General features: G+C 39.4%; 2 protein-coding genes across 4 annotated transcripts; both read right to left on the bottom strand.

Annotated features, from left to right (window-relative positions):
* Positions 1-555: 555 nt before the first annotated feature.
* On the bottom strand, positions 556-8,853 carry tfe3b (transcription factor binding to IGHM enhancer 3b). Of its 2 annotated transcripts, none has more exons than XM_022189220.2 (9): positions 8,672-8,853; positions 5,993-6,214; positions 5,668-5,892; positions 5,097-5,192; positions 4,235-4,346; positions 4,082-4,138; positions 3,803-3,878; positions 3,517-3,664; positions 556-2,398 (listed from the first exon to the last, which is right to left on the bottom strand). In XM_022189220.2, exons 2-9 carry the CDS (start codon positions 6,182-6,184, stop codon positions 1,940-1,942), a joined length of 1,365 nt encoding a protein of 454 aa, XP_022044912.1. In that variant the 5' UTR covers positions 6,185-6,214; positions 8,672-8,853; the 3' UTR covers positions 556-1,939. The 2 variants fall into 2 exon arrangements, with proteins under 2 accessions (XP_022044912.1, XP_051804404.1); XM_051948444.1 differs by having other exon boundaries at positions 5,993-6,186; positions 8,672-8,792.
* Positions 8,854-9,586: 733 nt separating this feature from the next.
* gnl3l (guanine nucleotide binding protein-like 3 (nucleolar)-like) lies at positions 9,587-17,246 on the bottom strand. 2 transcript variants are annotated; one of them, XM_051948699.1, is made up of 15 exons: positions 17,147-17,246; positions 17,007-17,050; positions 15,062-15,172; positions 14,846-14,962; positions 14,673-14,756; positions 14,299-14,434; positions 14,118-14,221; positions 13,840-13,984; positions 13,445-13,532; positions 12,763-12,940; positions 12,537-12,679; positions 12,306-12,442; positions 11,430-11,587; positions 11,168-11,335; positions 9,587-9,695 (listed from the first exon to the last, which is right to left on the bottom strand). In XM_051948699.1, the coding sequence occupies exons 1-15, from the start codon at positions 17,157-17,159 to the stop codon at positions 9,624-9,626; spliced, it is 1,698 nt and encodes a 565-aa protein (XP_051804659.1). In that variant the 5' UTR covers positions 17,160-17,246; the 3' UTR covers positions 9,587-9,623. The 2 variants fall into 2 exon arrangements, with proteins under 2 accessions (XP_051804659.1, XP_051804658.1); XM_051948698.1 differs by having other exon boundaries at positions 9,587-11,335.
* Between the last annotated feature and the right edge of the window lie 1,913 nt (positions 17,247-19,159).

Here is a 19,159-nt window from a genome sequence, read left to right as displayed (position 1 = left end):
CAACCCGCCTCAGCCTCTCTGTGCCCTGCTGCCGTCCTCGGTGGAATCCTGCACGGCCCTTGAAGCGAGTCAGTCATTCACATCGACCATCAGGAGTCAAGAAAGCCTCAAAACCTCGACGGTTCACATTGAGCCTGACGGAGAAGGTAAAGACGCAGAACTACTGTCTGTTCCTGCTTTCTGAAATGCTTCTTGCTTTTCACAATCACTGTTTTCTTTCCTATCCGAGACCTTTGTGCTGCAATTCTTCTGGCCTGCCTCTTCTGCCACCCACTCGACTGTCTTTTGGCCACGTTGAGAGGATTTAATGGGTGCGTCTGGTCGCTGTGTTCGTCCCTGTGTGGCTGTGAACCCACCATCATGCAGCCCCTCCTGGACGCCACCAACCACTGCGACCTCTGCGGGTGTCTGGGTGTTCGCTGCTTCGTGTGCGACTGTCCCGTCTGCGATATTTGCCTCCAGGCGACAGAGTGCCTGGATCTCGCTATGGAAATCTCCCAAATGCTTTATCACTGACGCTTGCTGCCAGAGAAAAAAAACGCATCTAGACACGAATCCATGTAAATCATTTATTTGTTAAAATCTTCTGAAAGCCAGCTTGTAGGGACAGGACATTTATGTTATTGTTTATGGTTAACAGTCAGTATTAGCACTCATAAAACGTCCGTGTAAGAGATGGTTAATATTCTGGAGAGCAGTTAGTTGTGAGCAGAAAAAGCTGACCATAGGTACTTAACTTTGAGCTAGAAACAACACAGTTAGCAACACTGAGCTATGGAGTGGGGCTACTTTTAGCTCAAAAGCGCAAAGTACCTGTAAGTTTTGAATGAATTATAAGATCACTTTTGATCATCCAAAAAAAAACAAAAAAAAACACAATCTTAGAACATGCTAACTGGTAAAATCACTCTGTGATCACCGTTGTTACTGGAGACAGTCACTGATAACACAGATATTAGTCAGGTGAAACTACTTATCAAACTATCAGGTATCAAAACAATGTAATGAACAACAGTACTATTGTAAAAGGATAAAATTGTTCTGCATTTCTCACATGGTGTTACGTTTCCATTGACTGAGTGAATATATTCAAAAATAAAACGCTGATTTGTAACTTGTAGCTACGCTGGAAGAATTCCTGCTTTGGCTAACTAGCTGCAGCAGCAAGTGATTTTCCACTGCTTTGAAGGTTTATTACAAATACATGCAACCTGGGCATTAGCTGTCCACTGTGTGTAATAGTAATAAAAACAGACAAAAGCTCTCATAAAATGCATAGACTGCCATCAAATAAGGTGCAATAAAATTGCTCAAAATAAAATACTCTTATATACATTATGCAGTAAATATTTCACAATGTGCCAATTCACTTTACAAAGATCCCTTCTGTAGCTGCTGGTGGTGAAACAACTCAACACGGATGAGCATGAGCTGCTATTAACAAACCCTGATTCCAGTCAGTTGACGAAGAAAAAAACTAAACACTTTGTTGGCATCTCATAAGTTTGTTATGCCAATGTTGTCATGATAAACCTCACAGCTTTCTTCCCTACAAATATAAGCATATAATAAATTCAAGCAAACATTAATATCCCTCTTAAATCTCTGAAGAAATCTATTTAAGAATGTATTATTTAATGCTAGGTCCATGCCCCTAATGTACAATATTTAATTTCAATAAGATTGCATCTATAAACTCAGACATAATTATCTGACTGGCTCCAAAAAGGAACAATAATAATTAGGTCTGTATGGCAAAAAAATTCAAGAACTTACCATCTTCTGATGTGACATTTGTTAGTTTTGTTCTTAATTCTAACTATGTTTACCTTTTAAGTTCAGTTCTATAGTCCTATAAATGAATGTGTGTTATTTAAGGATAGACTGCACTTCCTGACATTCTTGTCCCTACAGACAGTCTCTGACCACACAGAGTTCATCACAAGTCCTCGTCCATTTCAAGGCTGCTCCTGCGACTGCTGGTTTTAGAGGCACCTGGTGACAAAGGAGAAAACAGCGGCTCGGCCAGCCTCTCTGGCGACAATGCGCACCCCTCGTCCATAAGAATGTCCCCCAGACCCACATCGGGGTAGAGCGCCGAGGCCGAGGTGTCGTCGAGCTCAGCAAAGCTCAGGCTGCCCAGGTCCAACGGGCTGCTGATGGTGACTCCGGCAGGAGAGTCTGAGGAGGGCGGGGACAGGAAGGAGGCAGGCAAAGGCTGTCCAACGGCTCCCAGACTGAGGAGGTTGTGGGTGGAGGCTCCTCCTGTGTTGAGAGGCAGCGACTGGCCGCTCTGTGGGCCTGCCTGCTGCTGGAGCAGGGAGGGATCAGAGCCCAGACCAGAGGACATGTTGGTGGGGGTCGAGAGGCCGTGGACCCGGGCCTGCATTTCCAGTTCCTGCAAAGAAGAGCAGCACAGATGCATAACTGACAACCCTATCATTTCACCATGTTTGACAGAAGTCTATCCATTTTGCATGTGAAAGTCATTTCCTTACATTAAATATTTCTCTAAAAAAAAGAAGGACCTAATTGAAACTGACTGACGCTAACAAAGCATCTATACCTGTACTGCTGCTAAGGGACAACTTCGTATTGAGAACTGAAGGAAGCAAACATCAGACTTTAACATCCCCCATTTATAATTTAAATTCTCATTATACACCGAGATGGATGCAGAGACGAGCCTCTGCCCATACGACAATCATGGTATGCTGACATGCTTCAGAAAGAAGAAGAGCTGCTTCATTTCTTATGTTTGAATGGACAACATGAAAAGATAAAACAAAGAAAAAAGGAAAAAAAAGACTGTCCTCATGGACCCTCTCAGACTAGTTTAAGTCATAAAATCTACATCGCATGGATCCATGCAGAAACCATGAATTGGCTTGTACTGTCATCAGACATCAACACACAACTCACATGTTTACTTTAACAGCAGGAAGTATCGTACAAACAAAAGTGGTTTTGTTCACATCAGTGTACCTCTCTTTTCATTTCTGAGAACACGGGATTGCATGACTGTTATAAACTGGGCTGAATTAAAACCAAAGGATTCTCCACTGAATCATGAGTTTTATTTGAATAATCAGATTTTTAAAACTCTGACATCAGTCTTTGCACACAGCCAAGTTACAACGTGCACATTTACGTTAATTTACCTTAAAAAGCGAGGTAGACGAAAGCTGTTAGAAACATCATCAATATCTCAAGATCACAGAGTGATGGCCGACTTACCGTAGTAGCCTTCCAACAACACAACTGAGTAGAGCAAATCTTTACCACCAAATTCAAGTTCCCACCACATTTTTACTTTGTAATCTGCAGAACTGTGATTGAACTCTGTGGTGTAAATGTGGATCCGTTTGCTCATGAAGCACAACAAACAAGCAATTTGAGGATTTACTCACGAAAAATAATTTACTCTACAGCACCACAAGTAGTCAGAAAGTCCCCAGTGTGGTTTTAAGGCAGATATGAATGTCATTACAAGTCAAATTACAAGCAAATACTGACCTGGATGCGTAACATTAGGCTGTGGTTTGCTTGCTCCAGCTTTTTCTGTCGCATCTCAATGTCCTTGGCTCTCTGCTGCTCCTTCTGTAACTTCCTGATGTAGTCCACAGAAGCTTTCAGAATGGTGCCTTTATTCCAACGCATCTCTCTGTCATGTTTGTGATGTCAAGAAAGAAAGCAAACGCAACAGAAACAGAAGACAAGATTACATTTTTACAACAGTTGCAGGGACAAATTATTGAAATCCAGACACTATAACTCTATTTTAAACTACAACAGGACTTACGGGTCACTTGACTTGGGTATCAGAGTACCCAGCTCCTTTATACGATCATTGATGTTGAATCTCCGCCTCCTCTCAACTGTCGGCAAGCAAGAACACCAGGCAGAGAGGGAAAGCAAAGGCGCATAAGTTTACGTCCAACAATCAGCTGCCACTAAACAAGCATTATTTGGTAGATATGGAGCATGAACGGGCAGGAAGTGCATGAACATCTAATTAGGATGCTGCTGTGAACTGTCACATATTAAGTATATGAAACTACACAGTAGACGGTTGACTTACTGAGGTTATGGTTGTCTTTCTTCTGCCTCTCTTTCATTAGTGCTTTGGTATCTGCATCTGAAAGCCACATTCATAGTAAACAATCTAAAAAGTTATCCTGTGTATTTAAAAGAAAAATAATAAAGACATGTTAAGAAAAGTCAGTTACAGTACCAGTAATTTCCCTTTTAATTTTTGGAAGATCAGCAGGGCAGGAGTTGCTGACAGTAAGAGTAGGCGCTGCCATTCCAGGGCTATGGTAGACATCCAACAGATTTCCTGGGAGCTGAACAAAAAAAAGACATTTCACAATGTGTGTATGCAGTCAGTGAACTGAGTAGTTACAAACCTGAAAATATGGGAGGGTAAAAATATGTCTTCCCCATTCCTCTTTTAATTGAGAGCAAACCAGTTCTTTCAGTTTAAAATGAAATCACAGCGGGCTTCTGTTTCATCAGTGAAATGCTCCAAAAACATTTTTAATCTACATTTCTAGTGTGAAAAGCACAAAATCCAACCATCTATATTACATTCTTAGATTGTGAAGCTGAACAATACCCTTTCAAAATTCTGAAAAACCATTTACCTCACTGTGCTTCTTTTTCTTGTCGTCCAAAAGCATCACTATAATCCTCATTTTTTGTTCTGCAGCAAAATGTTGGCAAGCTCTAGCTATTCTACTGTTTAGTTGCTAATGTAGTAGTGCATGTTTTATGAGCATAATCCACTTTGTCTTGCTTCTCCTTGTCTAGTGTCCTCCGATAGCTTAACCCCGCCCAGGAAGCACGTTTGTGATGAATAGTAGCTTAGTGCCAGAAGTGTATATTTACTCCTACAACTTCAGAATTCCACACGTGAAAGAGATCGTCCATTCACAGAGACAATACTCAAAGTATAAAAAGTTTGTGTGACAGAGCTGCCTGAAATCCCCAGTGTTACTCTGTGTGGGTACAACTAAAAGGAAGAATTAGCAGACTTCAGAGGAAATCTGAAAAGGGAAGTATTTACAGTCAAATAAAAGCATTGTTCTTCTTACCGTGCTAGGCAACTGAAGACCTGAGTCAATCAACGTTATGATGTCGTCATTAAAACTGGATTCAAGACTAATGATGTCGTCAATCACATCATCAATCTAGATGAAACAGATGAGAGAAACCAATACAGAGTAATTAGTGTGACAGTAATCAACATGTATTTCTACTGTGTTTTGTAGTCTTTACAGTCTGCATGCTAACACAAAACATTTAACCCAATGGAAGACCTTAAAAGAGACCTAATTTCAAAGAGAGAGATGTGTACAGAGACATGCTGGCATGCTTTAACTGCAGCTGCAGTATTTAACATCTTATTGTGACAACAGGCCAGCAAGGGTACGATGAACAGAGGCATGCGCCATTATAGTGGGACCTCTGGGAAAATTATTATAACACAAACAAAAAGTAATTAAGAAAGAAGTGAGCAGAAGTCAAAACATTGAACTTCCCCAAAAATGTAGGTTTGCAGTAAAAAGCAACTACTAGCAAGGCTGTGTAATCTGCTGTATCAGCAAAAGAAAACTCCCACACAAGAACTTAAACCACTTGTGTCTAAGTAAGAGTTTCCCATACTTCCTCCTTATTGGATCCGATGTTCAGCAGAGCCATAGGACTGTTGGGGGCACTGCTGGCAGTGGGGGCAACTTCAGGGGCAGAACTGGACTGTGGCACTGGGGACACACTCAGGGTCTGAGTGACTGCCTTGTTCCCCAAAGTGGTGGAGAGGTACTGCTTCACCTGCTGCCTCTGGGCCTGCTGGATGTGGTACTTGGTCGGGTTCTCCAAGTGGGTCTGTACCTGATCGTTTAAACAGTTATTAAGGGTTTTTGTTCAGACATAAACCTACTGCATTAGATAAAGAGTACAAGTGATAAAGATGCAAATAGGACTCTCTTACCTTCAGCACCTCCACAGGCACCTGTGCCGGAGGCGGTCGAGCAGCATTTGGGGGCATCGTGACAGAGATAGCTGGAGTGGAGTCAGAGGCCCGGAGCTGGGAAGCAGAAGCTTGCTGTTGGGCTTCACGTCTCTCCTGCTCCTGAGCTTGTTCTCGCATCAGCTGCTGCCGCAGCAACACACGTGACGACATGGCTGAGACAGAACCAGATCAAGGATGAAGCTGGAAAACAGACACAGTATTGTCATTGCAACACTCAAGAGTCTTTGAGTATCCTTTGTCAATCCTTGACATTATCTACTGTACTATTTTAATAATACATAAAATAGATTTCCAGTGGAAGTGTTGCATTTGTTTTAAAATAAATGATTAATTACATTCTGAAGTCACCATGCTTTAAATTACAATCTGGATAAATTGACATGCTCATTTTAAAATATCACCTGCAACTATTAAAATTACAAATTATGAAACTCCATGAACCTCAGCAAGACTAAAAAAAATGAATAACAACTAGACAATTTCAGAACTCAAAGCTGAAGTATTAAGAGGTTCAATTAAGACATGAAAGTCTTTCATGTCTTTTCCCATAACTTTTTTGAGAAGTTATGAGAAAAGGTTTTGGAAATCTTATGTATAAACCACTGACCAAAAAATATACCCTCAAAACTACAGTCTAATGTCCACTGGTTATTTTACATACACAATCATCTGAATCTGAGGTGTCTGAGAAAAGACACAGCCTTAATCTACTATTCAACATCCTGTGTCACAGATGCTTTTCTACACCAACTCCTCACAGGAAACATCTAAGAACCAGGCAGTAAAACTGCACAAGACCATGTATGATAAGACTTTAGGTGGGCATCATCACAATCAACCATTTGCGAGCATATAAGAAGTGAGTTAACTCATCCTGCTGCTCTGAATACTGTCACCAAGTAAGACCCTGCTGCTCAAAACAGCCCAAAAACACTGCTTACTTTAGCTAATCAGGGCACCATTGCTCTCATCAAATTTCTATTGCAGTCCAATAGTCCAAAAACTGGACAGAAGTGGGCATCCAGTACACTGCATGTTCATCACTTACCACTTCAAGTTTCTTATTTTGCAACATGGCTAGAAATCAGTAAGACTATTATGTTACTTCTTGTATTTTTCTGTCAGCCAGCAACAGTCAAGAAAACTTGCTCAACACAATCAACAAGCTTATAATGCCCTCCATGTCCACTGCTAAGGTGTCACCAGATACTGATCATACTGTCCTTGTCAACAAACATACTCAAAAATCAATCCACCCATTTATACAGCAGGCCCGCATATGAATCTGAATTACCTTCAGCTGATATTACCACATGATCCTACAGATACTGTCAGACATGAGGTCATCTAGCTCCTGACAGTGGTTTTATTCTTGTAACTGACAAAGATGGTAAAAGGGACAACCGGATGTAATCTGCTAGTCATATGGCTCGTGTTAACTTGCTGCTGTAAAATCCACAAACTTCGTAAAAAGTCTCGTGAGCAGACAGTCCTTCATTTACGAAGAAACCCTTGCCTAGAGTCTTTGAGTAGCATGGGGAACTTCTAGAGAACCAATAATAATATCATTTGTTTCAATTGGTTACTCAGATTTCTCATCTTTCATGCTTCTTCAGGCTTTGTTTTCTGTTTTTACTTTGTGATGATTTTTTAACACTTACAGCCTGTACATCCTATCATCTGTTGTTTATGCCTGGCACAGTTTCATTTTTTACTCTAAGAGACAGTGTTTACTCATCTACTTCCCTTGACCAAAAGTGACTACCTCACTTACAACCTATCTATCAAATCTAACACTTGCAACCTTTCTCAGTGCATAAAACAGTCTTATACCCTCAGTTTTTCAACTTTAGGCCGCTAAGTCTCCCCCTGCTACTTACTGTAGGAGGGTGCTGCTTCTTACACAATCTTGCTGGTCTTTTTGTGTCTGCGTAAACACAAATTTCAGACTTTGCACATCGTGACTTCTTAGTGACTTTTCGTGATGTTCACTCTCTGGGTAAACAAGGATTATTACACTGTGTGCATTCACTAGGTGTCCAAAACAAACGCAGTCCCACAATTCTAAACATGTAGTGACAAGTGGTGTACATGTCTGCACAGTACTCTGCTGGTTATTAGCGCGTCTGGGCGGGCAGTTATGTAAAAATACGTACTAATGTCCGCTAAAAAAGTGATCGTATCTTGTCAGACAAATGGGTTATTTTATTTATTATAACACTAATGTTTGAGTAGTCTCAGGTGTCACATGTGCAGCTGCTGCTTTGGGTGCTTGCTAGCTTACTTTTAGCCGTTTTCGTAATCTCTATTTTTGGCGAGCCCTGATGTAGCCTCATGAGTTAGCTTGACTTCACTGACAGCTCAGTGATGCTAACGGGCCCGCAGTGTGAAAAATCAACAATAACTACTATTAACACGCAATACGTTGATTTTACAGCTAGCTACCGGCAGCCAACTGTATACATGTTTGCTATTTTTGCTGAAGACAGAGTCGTTTCATTGCGACACAGCTACGGCAAAGTAAACACAAAAAGGAAGTGGAAGCTTAGCTAATTGGCTAGCTAGCTAGCTCGCATCCGCTGGTTGCCCGACAAGCTCATGCTAAGTGGCAGGGTAACTTAGAGTAAACGTACGTACTTTGGAAGTCTGTGTGTTCAACGTTATCACAGCCATAAATCCCCGAAGACCTCCGCTTTCTTTGCCATTTTTCGAGGTCGGTGAACAGAAACTGAAGAGTCGCTAGCTTGTGTTGTTTACCTCAGCCCCCAGCTGATGTGATCGTACGTCTGTTACCCGGAAGATGTTGACAGCTGCAATGTTACACAGATTTCTCAATGCAGCTTTATCTCTGGAGCTCTGAAAAAAAATACTGTGGTGTTAAAATATAAAATCGGTGTGGTTAGAGGATGAAAAAATGCCATATTTTATAATACCGAGTTTTTCTTTCCCAAAAAAGCAAACTGTGGCTGAACAGGAATATAATTTAGCTAATTGAAATTCTGCTTTAACTGGTGTGTGCAAGCAGGTTTGAAAGGGTGGAGAAAAGTTTCAGGTTTGTTGTATGGAAATAGTATCACCAAGAATGAAAGGAAAGGTGTACAAAACGGTGGTGAGATTGGCAATTATGCTGTTCAGTCCATTGATAGGATCAAGAATGATTACATCAGAGGGACAGTGCATGTTGGATGCTTTGGAGATAAAGCCAGAACTGAGATTGTTTGGACATGTACAGAGGAGGGGTAGTAAATATTTGGGTAGAAGGATGCTAAGTTTTGAACTGCCAGGCAGGAGGCCTAGAGGAAGTCCCCAGAAGATGTTTATGGATGTAGTGAAAGAGGAAATGAAGTCAGTTGGTGTGAGAGAAGCGAATGTAGAGGATAAGATTAGATAAAAGGAGATGATTCACTGTGGTGACTCCTGAAGGGAAAAGCCAGACGGAAAAGAGGAAAATTCTACATTAAATCTGCATCACTTTTCAACTAATGAAAGGCTGAAGAGATTATACTATAAAACATTAGCTACTAACACCAAATAAAGACAAAACACAAATAATGCACTCTTATTTTCTTTTATTTTAATGTTATTTTAATCAGCTATCTGAAAATGAGAAGTCCATTGCAGAAGTCAGTGTGTCCGAGAGTTTGGTGGCAATTTTGTCTGCAGAGGAAACAAAAGGAAAAACAAATCAATAATACTGAGACATTACAGTACTTTTAACAAGTTTACATGTGCCCCTTCACACGCTAACAGGCATTTTATTTGCTCTTGCTGACTTAAGGCCTAGATAGAATAGAATAGAATAGAATAGAATAGAATAGAATGTGCTTTATTGTCATACAGTGTACAACGAGATTGGAGAGCTTCTCCTTTTCAGTGCAAACATAGCAGAAGGTGCAAGGTAAAAGTCTTAAAAATCTTAAAGGTAGTGCAAACAGTCTGTATTTACAAATATACAGCATAAATGTCACAAACAAAGAGTGAATACTGAGGTAGTATAGAGCAGCAGCAGACACAGTGATGTATATTGCACATTTTACATGATATTGTTGGCTGGGTTCTTACATGTGAGAGTTCAGGGTGGTGATGGCTCTTGGAAAATCCGTTAAATTGACGGTATTGTGTTATTCACACATGGATCACTTTTACAATAATATTTCTCAAAGCTTCTTGATATTTGTTTTCATTTAACACTGGACAGTACATGAAGCATCTTGTATACAAAGTGAATAATAATACACTAATAAACAAAAGATTAAATCTAAACAAACAAATAGCAGCGTATCAGTTTGTTCAAATAACTAACAGTTTTGGATAGTCATGATGTGATAATCCCTGAAAATTCTGTTTCTGTTTGATGATAATCTAACCACTACTTTACTAACAGTGAAATAAAAATATCCTGACAGCCGGGATGGAGATGATGACGACTGCTATGTAACAAATTATTTAACTGCAGCTTGTAACTGACTCAGTGTGACACAGCCCACCTGGTCTGAGGTGAACAAAAGTTCAGTGTTCCATGCTGTTAAATCCTGATTATCCCCAACATGTAGACAGGATCAAAGTAATTAATGAAGTAAAGGGCACTGCTGCTCCATGTGCGTAGCTCACTGCAAGTATTTAATAAACTGAGAGGAAAAAGTCCCTCAAACTGCTGCAAGCAACAAAGTAAACCTCATCTACTATTCATGTTTTGTAAACAGTTACATATATTTTTGGTAAGTATCATTAAATAATCATAAAGTCTCTAATGAATTATCCTCCGTAAAGTTTTATTTGAAAGATATTTTAGCTTGTAATACATGCAATTGTGCCACGTTAAAAGTGATATGGAAATGCTAGGTCTGACCTAGTAAACGTGAAGAGTGAAAAGGGTGATTATTCAGTTGTCCAGCTGAAACTTTCAGAGCGTTAGTTTTTCCCTGAAGTCACATAAGGAGTCCCCAGAGTACTTGGGTGGTCTTTTAACTTTTTTTTTTTTCCAACTTTAGCTTCAGTTTGGATCTGCTCTACCATTAGGTTATGGAGTTGTTTTTGTTTGCTTTTTTTTAAGATTAGGAAAAAGAAATGTGAAGTTGTGATAGCCAGAACAATAGACAGTGTCATACTAAGTCTAGTAGTTATACAAACCAGCTCTTTTTGTTGCTTTTTCCTCTTCTTGCTGGCTGCCAGGAGTGCCTGCCCCTGCTGTAGAGGATCTACATTCAGGATATCCTTCAGATCTGGAGCGCTGGCTGCAGCATCGCTTGCAGGTAGGTCAGTTTTCTTCTGTGATTTTATTTCCACTGTCATCGGTCCAAACTGTTTTGAGCAGGACAGAATGTCGGATGTAAATACAACAGCCAAAGATTTTACATCCTGTTCGGTTAAAACTAAGGACAATGTCTTTTCTCACCTCTGGATCCTGATCGTCCTCCATAGATTCCGTTTCCTCTTTAAATTCTGGTTCTTCCACTGACCCTGCTTCCATCTCCAGTGTGTCACACTGACCCCCTTGTGTCATTCCACTGGTTTCCATACAGAATCCCATTTGGACATCGGGACATGATGACTCTGAAAACACACCAAAAAGCAGATCAATGACCTCTTTCTATGTTAGTGTCACAGAAAAGAAATGACAGAACCATGCACTCAAAATGCAACATTAATGTCATGAGCCCATGGTGCACAAGCTCATAGTTTAATATTACTACAGTGTTATTTTTCAGTGATTCTATTATGATACAAAATTAGGGCATTTCCCAATGGAAGTACATTTTAGTCATTTGAAGACCCAAATGAAGCTTTTTGGAACATTTTGAGATTCCAACATGAGAACAAAGCCCCTCAGATAAACAACTGAACAATTTATTGATATTTGATTTCTTTAACCATAACGTTCAGCTCCTGTAAATAATTACATTTCTTAATCTATTCTTGTTTACATTTTTCTATTCGTTACAAAAGGTGGACGGTAGACTATTAATCCTTTTGCAAAACATTTTTAGTTTGTTTTTTTAAACTTTAGATCTGACCTGCCCATGACATTTTTTCTTAAACTAGCTTGTACCAGTGCTGGGCTGTACTGTAGCCTCCTAACAAGACGTTACCACAAGTTTTGATCGCCACACTCACCGAGGCCATGGAAGGAAACTGCTTCAGATGACACCTCATGAGAATGTTGTGGCTGACACTAAAAACATTGATTGTTTCCTTGTTTGCAGGTATGTAATTATAAACAAAAGCATTGTGAAGGGTCAGGCCACTTCTGTAGGTTTTCGGCTCACTTTACCTGCAAGAACCTCCTGATTCCCTTTTTCCAGCTCATCCCAGTCAAATGCTTTACCCATCTCTGTGACAATCTCAGCGCTGACATGTGTAGGAAGAGTGTGTGTTTCTGGAGGATGGGTGAAGTAGCTGATTCTCCCCCTGAATAAAAAAACATGGTGAAATTCACACAGCACATAAGAAATACTGCTGAATTCTCATTTGTAAAAGGCTGAAAATCTTAACTTTTACTGACCCTGTCCAGTCCATTAATACACTTTTAGCTGCTTTATCGCTGTCAGGCAGTCCGCCCTTTCTTAGTTTGCCTTGCCGCCGAGCAAGCAACGCCAAAAACTCCAGAGCTGTGTGAAAGTCTGGGACGTTGTAGTGCTCCATGATCTGTAAGTCCAACAGAACTGATGTCACGGCGTTTTGTGAGTTACAAATTCGCCAAAATACAAACTGCTGGTGCCATGTCATGCCTGTGCCTTGTTGCACCGTCGAAGGATGGCTTCGACAGGTGGGAGCGGATCTACGAGCTGCTCGATCTTCACACAGTTTCGTAGGATCATCGCTGCATCAGTCGTTGATGTTGCCATGACGATGCCAGGACAGTCCAGAAGCTTAATGTGTTTGTCCAGATGTACCTCTTGAAGACACCTGAAATCCCCCAAAAACACTATCAGCAAAGCCGCGGAGAGATTTATCTCCCGAGGCAGTGGCGGCAATAACTGAATAAGCACCAGAGTTATTTTTAAGTAAAAAGGTAAATATTTGTTAGTTTTCCCAAGTTTCTAAGAAAGTCTTATCTGTTGCTGACACACATATTGCTTGGGACCTTTTTCCGCTTACTTCAGTCAGTTAACAGACCAAACAATCGCATAATTATTCAAAAAAGTAGCTGTCATAAATTGTTGGCATTTACCCCACAGTACTGTTATGACAGAAAAATACTGCATTCCCTGAGGCTTTCTGTTTGTTAATTACATGACTCAGTAAATATGAAGACCAGAAAAGAAAAGATTAAACTTGAGATGTTTTTTTTTCTCTGTTCAATTACCCACGTGGCTGGATGCTGATCCAGCTTTAAGGAAGGCCAGAAGGAAGAAAAGTTTAAGTGCAAGGAGTACATGGAGTAAGTCATTGTACGAAACATTTTCTTACTTTGTGACACCAGGTGTAGCTCCAACATTACAAGCTCGGGCTCGTTTCAGACTGTTGATCAAGCTACTTTTTCCCACATTTGGAAAACCTGCAAAGTAGAAATGGCAAAATTCTTTACATTACAAAAGAGGAAAAGTCTCACATAATGGTCATTTGTCTACACAGGGTATTAATTAAGTTGCATTTTACTCGTGCTTTGTGGTTGCCATTTTAGGTTTTAAGTCTGTTTACATGTGACTACAATGACTGTGTGTTGGGCTCCATGGGACTCAAAAACATGTTCGATCTACTGTCAGCGCTTTGCCTGATCTCATTCTCTGTAGACATGGACAGTGTGTAGCTGCTGACATGCTGCTCTGTAGCCTCTGCAGACATTTAAAGGATGTGGCTCTTACCTACGACACCAACAGTGATGGCTGTCTTTATATCCAGGTTGCGGCAGTAGTTTCCGAGCAGCTTCATCAAGCAGTCGGCTCCGATGCACGCGCTGCTACTAAGAAGCTCTGCGGTGGCTTGTGTCACGGGCACATTGCTGCGTTTCTGTTGCAGGAAACATGGAATGATAACTCGGGCTCAAGTCAAACAAACATTTAACAAACTTAAAGAACTATTATACTATTCTAATCTTTATTTGCACTTTTAACCATTAAAACATACATTGTTCACTACATACCAAGTTCCTAGTCTGTTGCTGAGTAGATGCTTTGAAAGCCACTGTGGGAAACTCATTACGAAGATATTTAATCCACTTTTCCACAATTTCCTTTGACACCAAATCTACAATGAAAGTAAAACCAATGAATATTTGACGGGATGATTAACACTTGTATCTATTTTGTTGCTTGTTTTCTTACCAATTTTATTAAGGACTAAAACTATTTTCTTGTTCGTTCCACTTTGAATGACTGCCTGTTCCACCTGAGGACATCTGCAGCCAAGAGGGTCACGGGCATCCAGAACTTCCAAAATCACATCTGCAGCCTCCACCACCTAACAAACAAATAAAATCACCCAAAAAAAATGTTGACTCAACTCTGATCCATAATATTTATAAGACAGCTGAAGGAACAGAGCTTTAGAATGCAGAAAATCGATTCATGTTCGTAAATAGTTAATGATTGTTTTCATTGCCCTTAAAATGAAATAAATGATCACTTTTTCTATACATGTCCTTGGTTGTAATGCTCAACAGGAATACACCAATATGTGGCACAGAGCAGCTACATACCTTTTTAAATTCTCTGTAATATGCTTTTCTTGAATTTTCATTTTCAAAGTTTACATGTTTCTCCAAACTCTGCATTTCTGTCTCCTGCAAGCACAAAGAAAACGACAAATCATTACAGCAGCAGATCGAATAGCATTTATTCTAACATGCGTCCTAAATAGGGTGATACGTACCCTCTGCTCAAACTCTCTTTGTCGCTGTAGGATGTCATTCTGAAAGCTTTGCAGATTCCTCCTCTTCATCAGCTCTCGCTCTCTGGACAACTTCTGCTTCTCTTGGAGTTCCTGAAGCTGATCAGGAAAGTTGTGAATTGAGAGATGGGTTCACGTCAATATAAAATAAACATTGTGCATTTAAATCTAGTACAGACATGACGTTTAAAGATTTACCCTTTGCTTCCGGATTTCTTCTGGTTTTCTGTGGTCTTTGACCTGCTGAGCTGCTGACAGGTCAGAACCTTTTGTCCGCCCGGAAGCATCGCCCTTTCGTCCATCTTTGGTCTGTAAAAAACATATGATGAGATAATTAACTGTATGTTAGTTCATTATAAAGCACCAGAATACAACTTGGATAGCTTAGGATTCGATTTAGTACACTAAGCACATCTGTGACACTTTGAAAATGAACTAAGAAGTTTAAATGAATCAATGGTACATTGAGCTGTGTGAACTGATTTAAGGCGGATTTTTTGCTCTACATTTCAGCACCGATACAAACAAAACAACATCACAAAGAAGACAAAAGACATTTCACATCTATCAGCCAATAAACTGAGATGCCTACAAAATAAAATATAACTGAAAGTAAAAATAGAGACTAATAGTTCAGACTAATGATAGTCACCATGGATGATTATTTACCATGCTTTTTGTTCACAAAACAAAGCTGAAGTTTTTTTTTTTATTTAGTGGAGATTTTTCCTCTGAGTTCATCGCAGGTCATTCATTCCATCTGTTGTTAGACTTTATAACATCAGCATCACTGGCTGATGTTAACATAAACTGGACTCATATCAGATCACCCCAAACCATAACATTTGCACAGACATTCTTGCACTGCTACATCTTTGCACTTTTTAAACTCATTTTTTCAAGCCACTTTATATTGCATTGTCGTAGAGTGTGTCAATACTGTACTACTTCACCTTTATTTCTCATCCCTGTACTACTATTTTTATTATTATTTTGTTTCTATTACTACGTTTATTGCTACATAAGCTGCTGGAACAATGTGAATTTCCCCCTGCGTGGGGAGAAATAAAGGACTTACCTTATCCCAGCAGCAGGATCCTAATGTGGATCTCCAAAGCAAGAGAGCATTTATGCACGTGGAACAACAGTGCCAGTAACTTCAATAATTACTTATAAACCCCCAACTTGGAGAAAAGATCAGTATCGTTCAGGATCTAAGGGCACATCACACTGTGTTCTTTTCTTTACATCAGACAGGTGAGCTGTCACAGAGAGAGTTGCACTTTAAAAGCTCCCATTTGTCATCACTTTAACACACTTTTGAAGCCTGCAAAGTTGCATGTGCCTGACAAGGACTCAGATGTGTAAATATAACTGTTTATCCTACAGCCATTAGATGTCTAAATGTTAAGCTTTAAAACACATGGTGTCTTTGCGAATCTGTAAGTAGCATGTATGCACTTAAACACTTAGACAGCAACATATACATAATTACACAGAGGTTAGTAGTTAAATGGAAATCATAAAGAATACAAAGTACAAAATGTAAAGTGTTTGTGAGAAGTGCCTAAGTGGATGCTAAGGAATAGTGTCTAAGAAAAAAAACAAATAAACAAATAAATAAAATAACATAAGTAACCAAATGTAAACTGTACACTAAATGACACGAAACAGACGGATAAACAGAAAGTGAACTGAGAGTAAATAGATGTATCTCACAGAAATGGTACATTTGCGAGTCGAAGCACCAGATTTAAAAAATGTAGCAGATCAAGTAAAGTCTGATAATACTGTACATGAAAATAAGTCTGTCTATTATGTAGTGCATGCTTAAATAACACACAGGTTTGACAGTATCTAATTTATGAACTTTGTCCAGTTTACTAAGTGTTTGCTTTACTGCGGCGGTGAAGGGAAATGACAAAATGTCCCTGAAGGTACCACTCAGTCCTCATGTCCAATACAATATTGCTTAACATGGAGCTGCTGACGTTACCTTCAGGGTTTTATGTTGTCTTGCTGTCCTAATAATGATGTTTCTTGGCAGTACATGCTTTTACAACACTGCTACAACACTGTCCAACGCATAACAAGTGAAGTGTTGTCTCTCAGCTGCTGGTAACACTAGCTGGGTAGCACTTACCTTAAACTTTCCAAGGAAGCCGAGACGTTTGGCGCGTTTCTGTTCTGTAAAATACAGAAAACGACAAAATTAGACGGTTCTATAGCGTAAGTACTGACTCACTGAGTTAAAACGTTTAGTTAGAGTAGATAAATACGTACTAGCTTTCGACATCACGACATCAGAGCCGAGTTCTTCGAGGACTTCACGTGTACTGCAAGAGTGGACATGCGCAGACGTGGCTACCAACAGAATCCGGCTAAATGTCAAAATAAAAGTGCGCTAAATAACATTTGAAATTTAAAACTAGCGACTGTTTATATAATTAATGAAAGGCGTCTAATTATTTATATACCTTTTAATCCTCCGTATTATTTTCCTCTAATTAAATATAAAAAAGCTGTTCTTAAAGCAGTGTTTTTATTTCATAACTAATTTCCCCTAATTTAATGTGCTTGCATAACTTATGTTGTCTTTTTAAAATGCTTCATGCTATGTTGTCTGAATGTGACTGTTGTCAATGTGGAAAATGAGTAAAGAAATAAAAAATCTGACACAGTATCTAAATTACCTGGCTCCTAACCTGGTGTACTGGATGGGACTTCAACCTTTTTTGCACATTAAAGGTTCTATATTTCTCTCCGTTGCCAGCATTTTGCCACTGTCACCAATGCTTTCTTAAATAAACATTTGATTTTCTCTTTTTAATATTGGAAAATCTTGCTCTTAACTTTGAAAGGGCTGTGATGCATCTATTCATGAGTTTTTGCTTGTTTTATTAATGCAAAGCTGTAATTTTAATCTTTTATTTTAAATGAAAAATAGATTTTATTGTTTTAAGCGAAGGCTAACTTGATTGTGGTAGTAATGATTATATAGTTTCCAAAGAATACCAAAATATATTGAATTTCATAAACTATACCTTTTTGTTTGACTTAACGTGCACTTTGAATTTACACTAAAGCATTAGAGGATGCTTTCAAGGGTACGAGCAGCCAAAACACTTTCTCTTTGTTCTGGATCTGTGAGTTAAGGTGACGGACCATATGGTTTATGAGAAAACCCGGCAGGCATTGCTTATTATTTACCCTAAGCTGGCTTCAACCAATCAGATCAACGAAACATAGTGGGAGAGCTCCAAAGAGGAAAATGATCAACACGCCACGATCTGTTGAGTTTCAAATGGAACCACCTTTGTAAGGAAGATTCTTCTGAATACCAAAAACAAAATAAACCCAGACCCATAGCTGTCACATGATTCTCAAAAGTCGCTAATTGTTCTTAACCACTGTGGTTTGGCAGCAAATGCAAAGATTGAAGGCTGGCAAGATTCTCACATGGACTCGTAAGAATCCATGTTCCTCGAGGTAACCTGTGAATGCCCTCAATAATGCAGGTCAAGTTTTTTCTTGTTGCTACACACCAAATCAGATTAGAAGAACACATAAGGCCATTACATGAAACTGAATGGCTCACCAAAGTCTGGCATGTTTGCATGTTTGCATGTCTGTGTCGTAACCCTTTAATCTCTCCGGAATGAAAGATCACTTGAGGAGAAAGTACAGATTTACAAAAGCTTGTGTCATGTTGTAATCTGCCTTGTCAGTGTTCTGTCAAGTTCATGACCAGCAGGAATCCCTCTCACAGCATTGTTAAGAGCTTTGCGTGAGATTCATATGAAGTGGATGGATCTTGGAACTTAATTATCTGCATACATGTCATTTTTTTGTCCTTTATTTCCATCTAATTGTATTCATGTTAGTACTTTTGTGTTGTATTAATACATTTTCTGTCTTATTAATATGTAATTAAGCCATTGTTATGTAGTTCAAGAAGATTTGATATGTTGTCCCCATTCATGTAGCATTTGAAATTCCCAGCTTTCGCCTGAAATTTAAAAGGTCACCAGAGGTCACAGTTTTAGCTAATCAGCAGTAAGCTGATGTTTTACTTGAAAGATGTCTTGTATAATGGGGACACTATGGTACAGCTATACCCATAAATTTTAGCTGCCATGTGGTTAATATTAAATTCTTAATTTGGTTGTGGATTTAAGTCCATCCATCCATCTATACATTGCTTGATCATCATTAGGGTCGCAGGGGTATGAAGGTATTTCAGGTGCAAAATGTTTGAGCACCTGTAACATCGAATTTGTAGTTGTGTACATTGAA

The sequence above is a fragment of the Acanthochromis polyacanthus genome, chromosome 5 (genome assembly GCF_021347895.1).
Source record: "Acanthochromis polyacanthus isolate Apoly-LR-REF ecotype Palm Island chromosome 5, KAUST_Apoly_ChrSc, whole genome shotgun sequence".
NCBI classification, from domain to species: Eukaryota; Metazoa; Chordata; class Actinopteri; family Pomacentridae; genus Acanthochromis; species Acanthochromis polyacanthus.
This window is presented reverse-complemented; position numbering and strand designations above follow the sequence as displayed.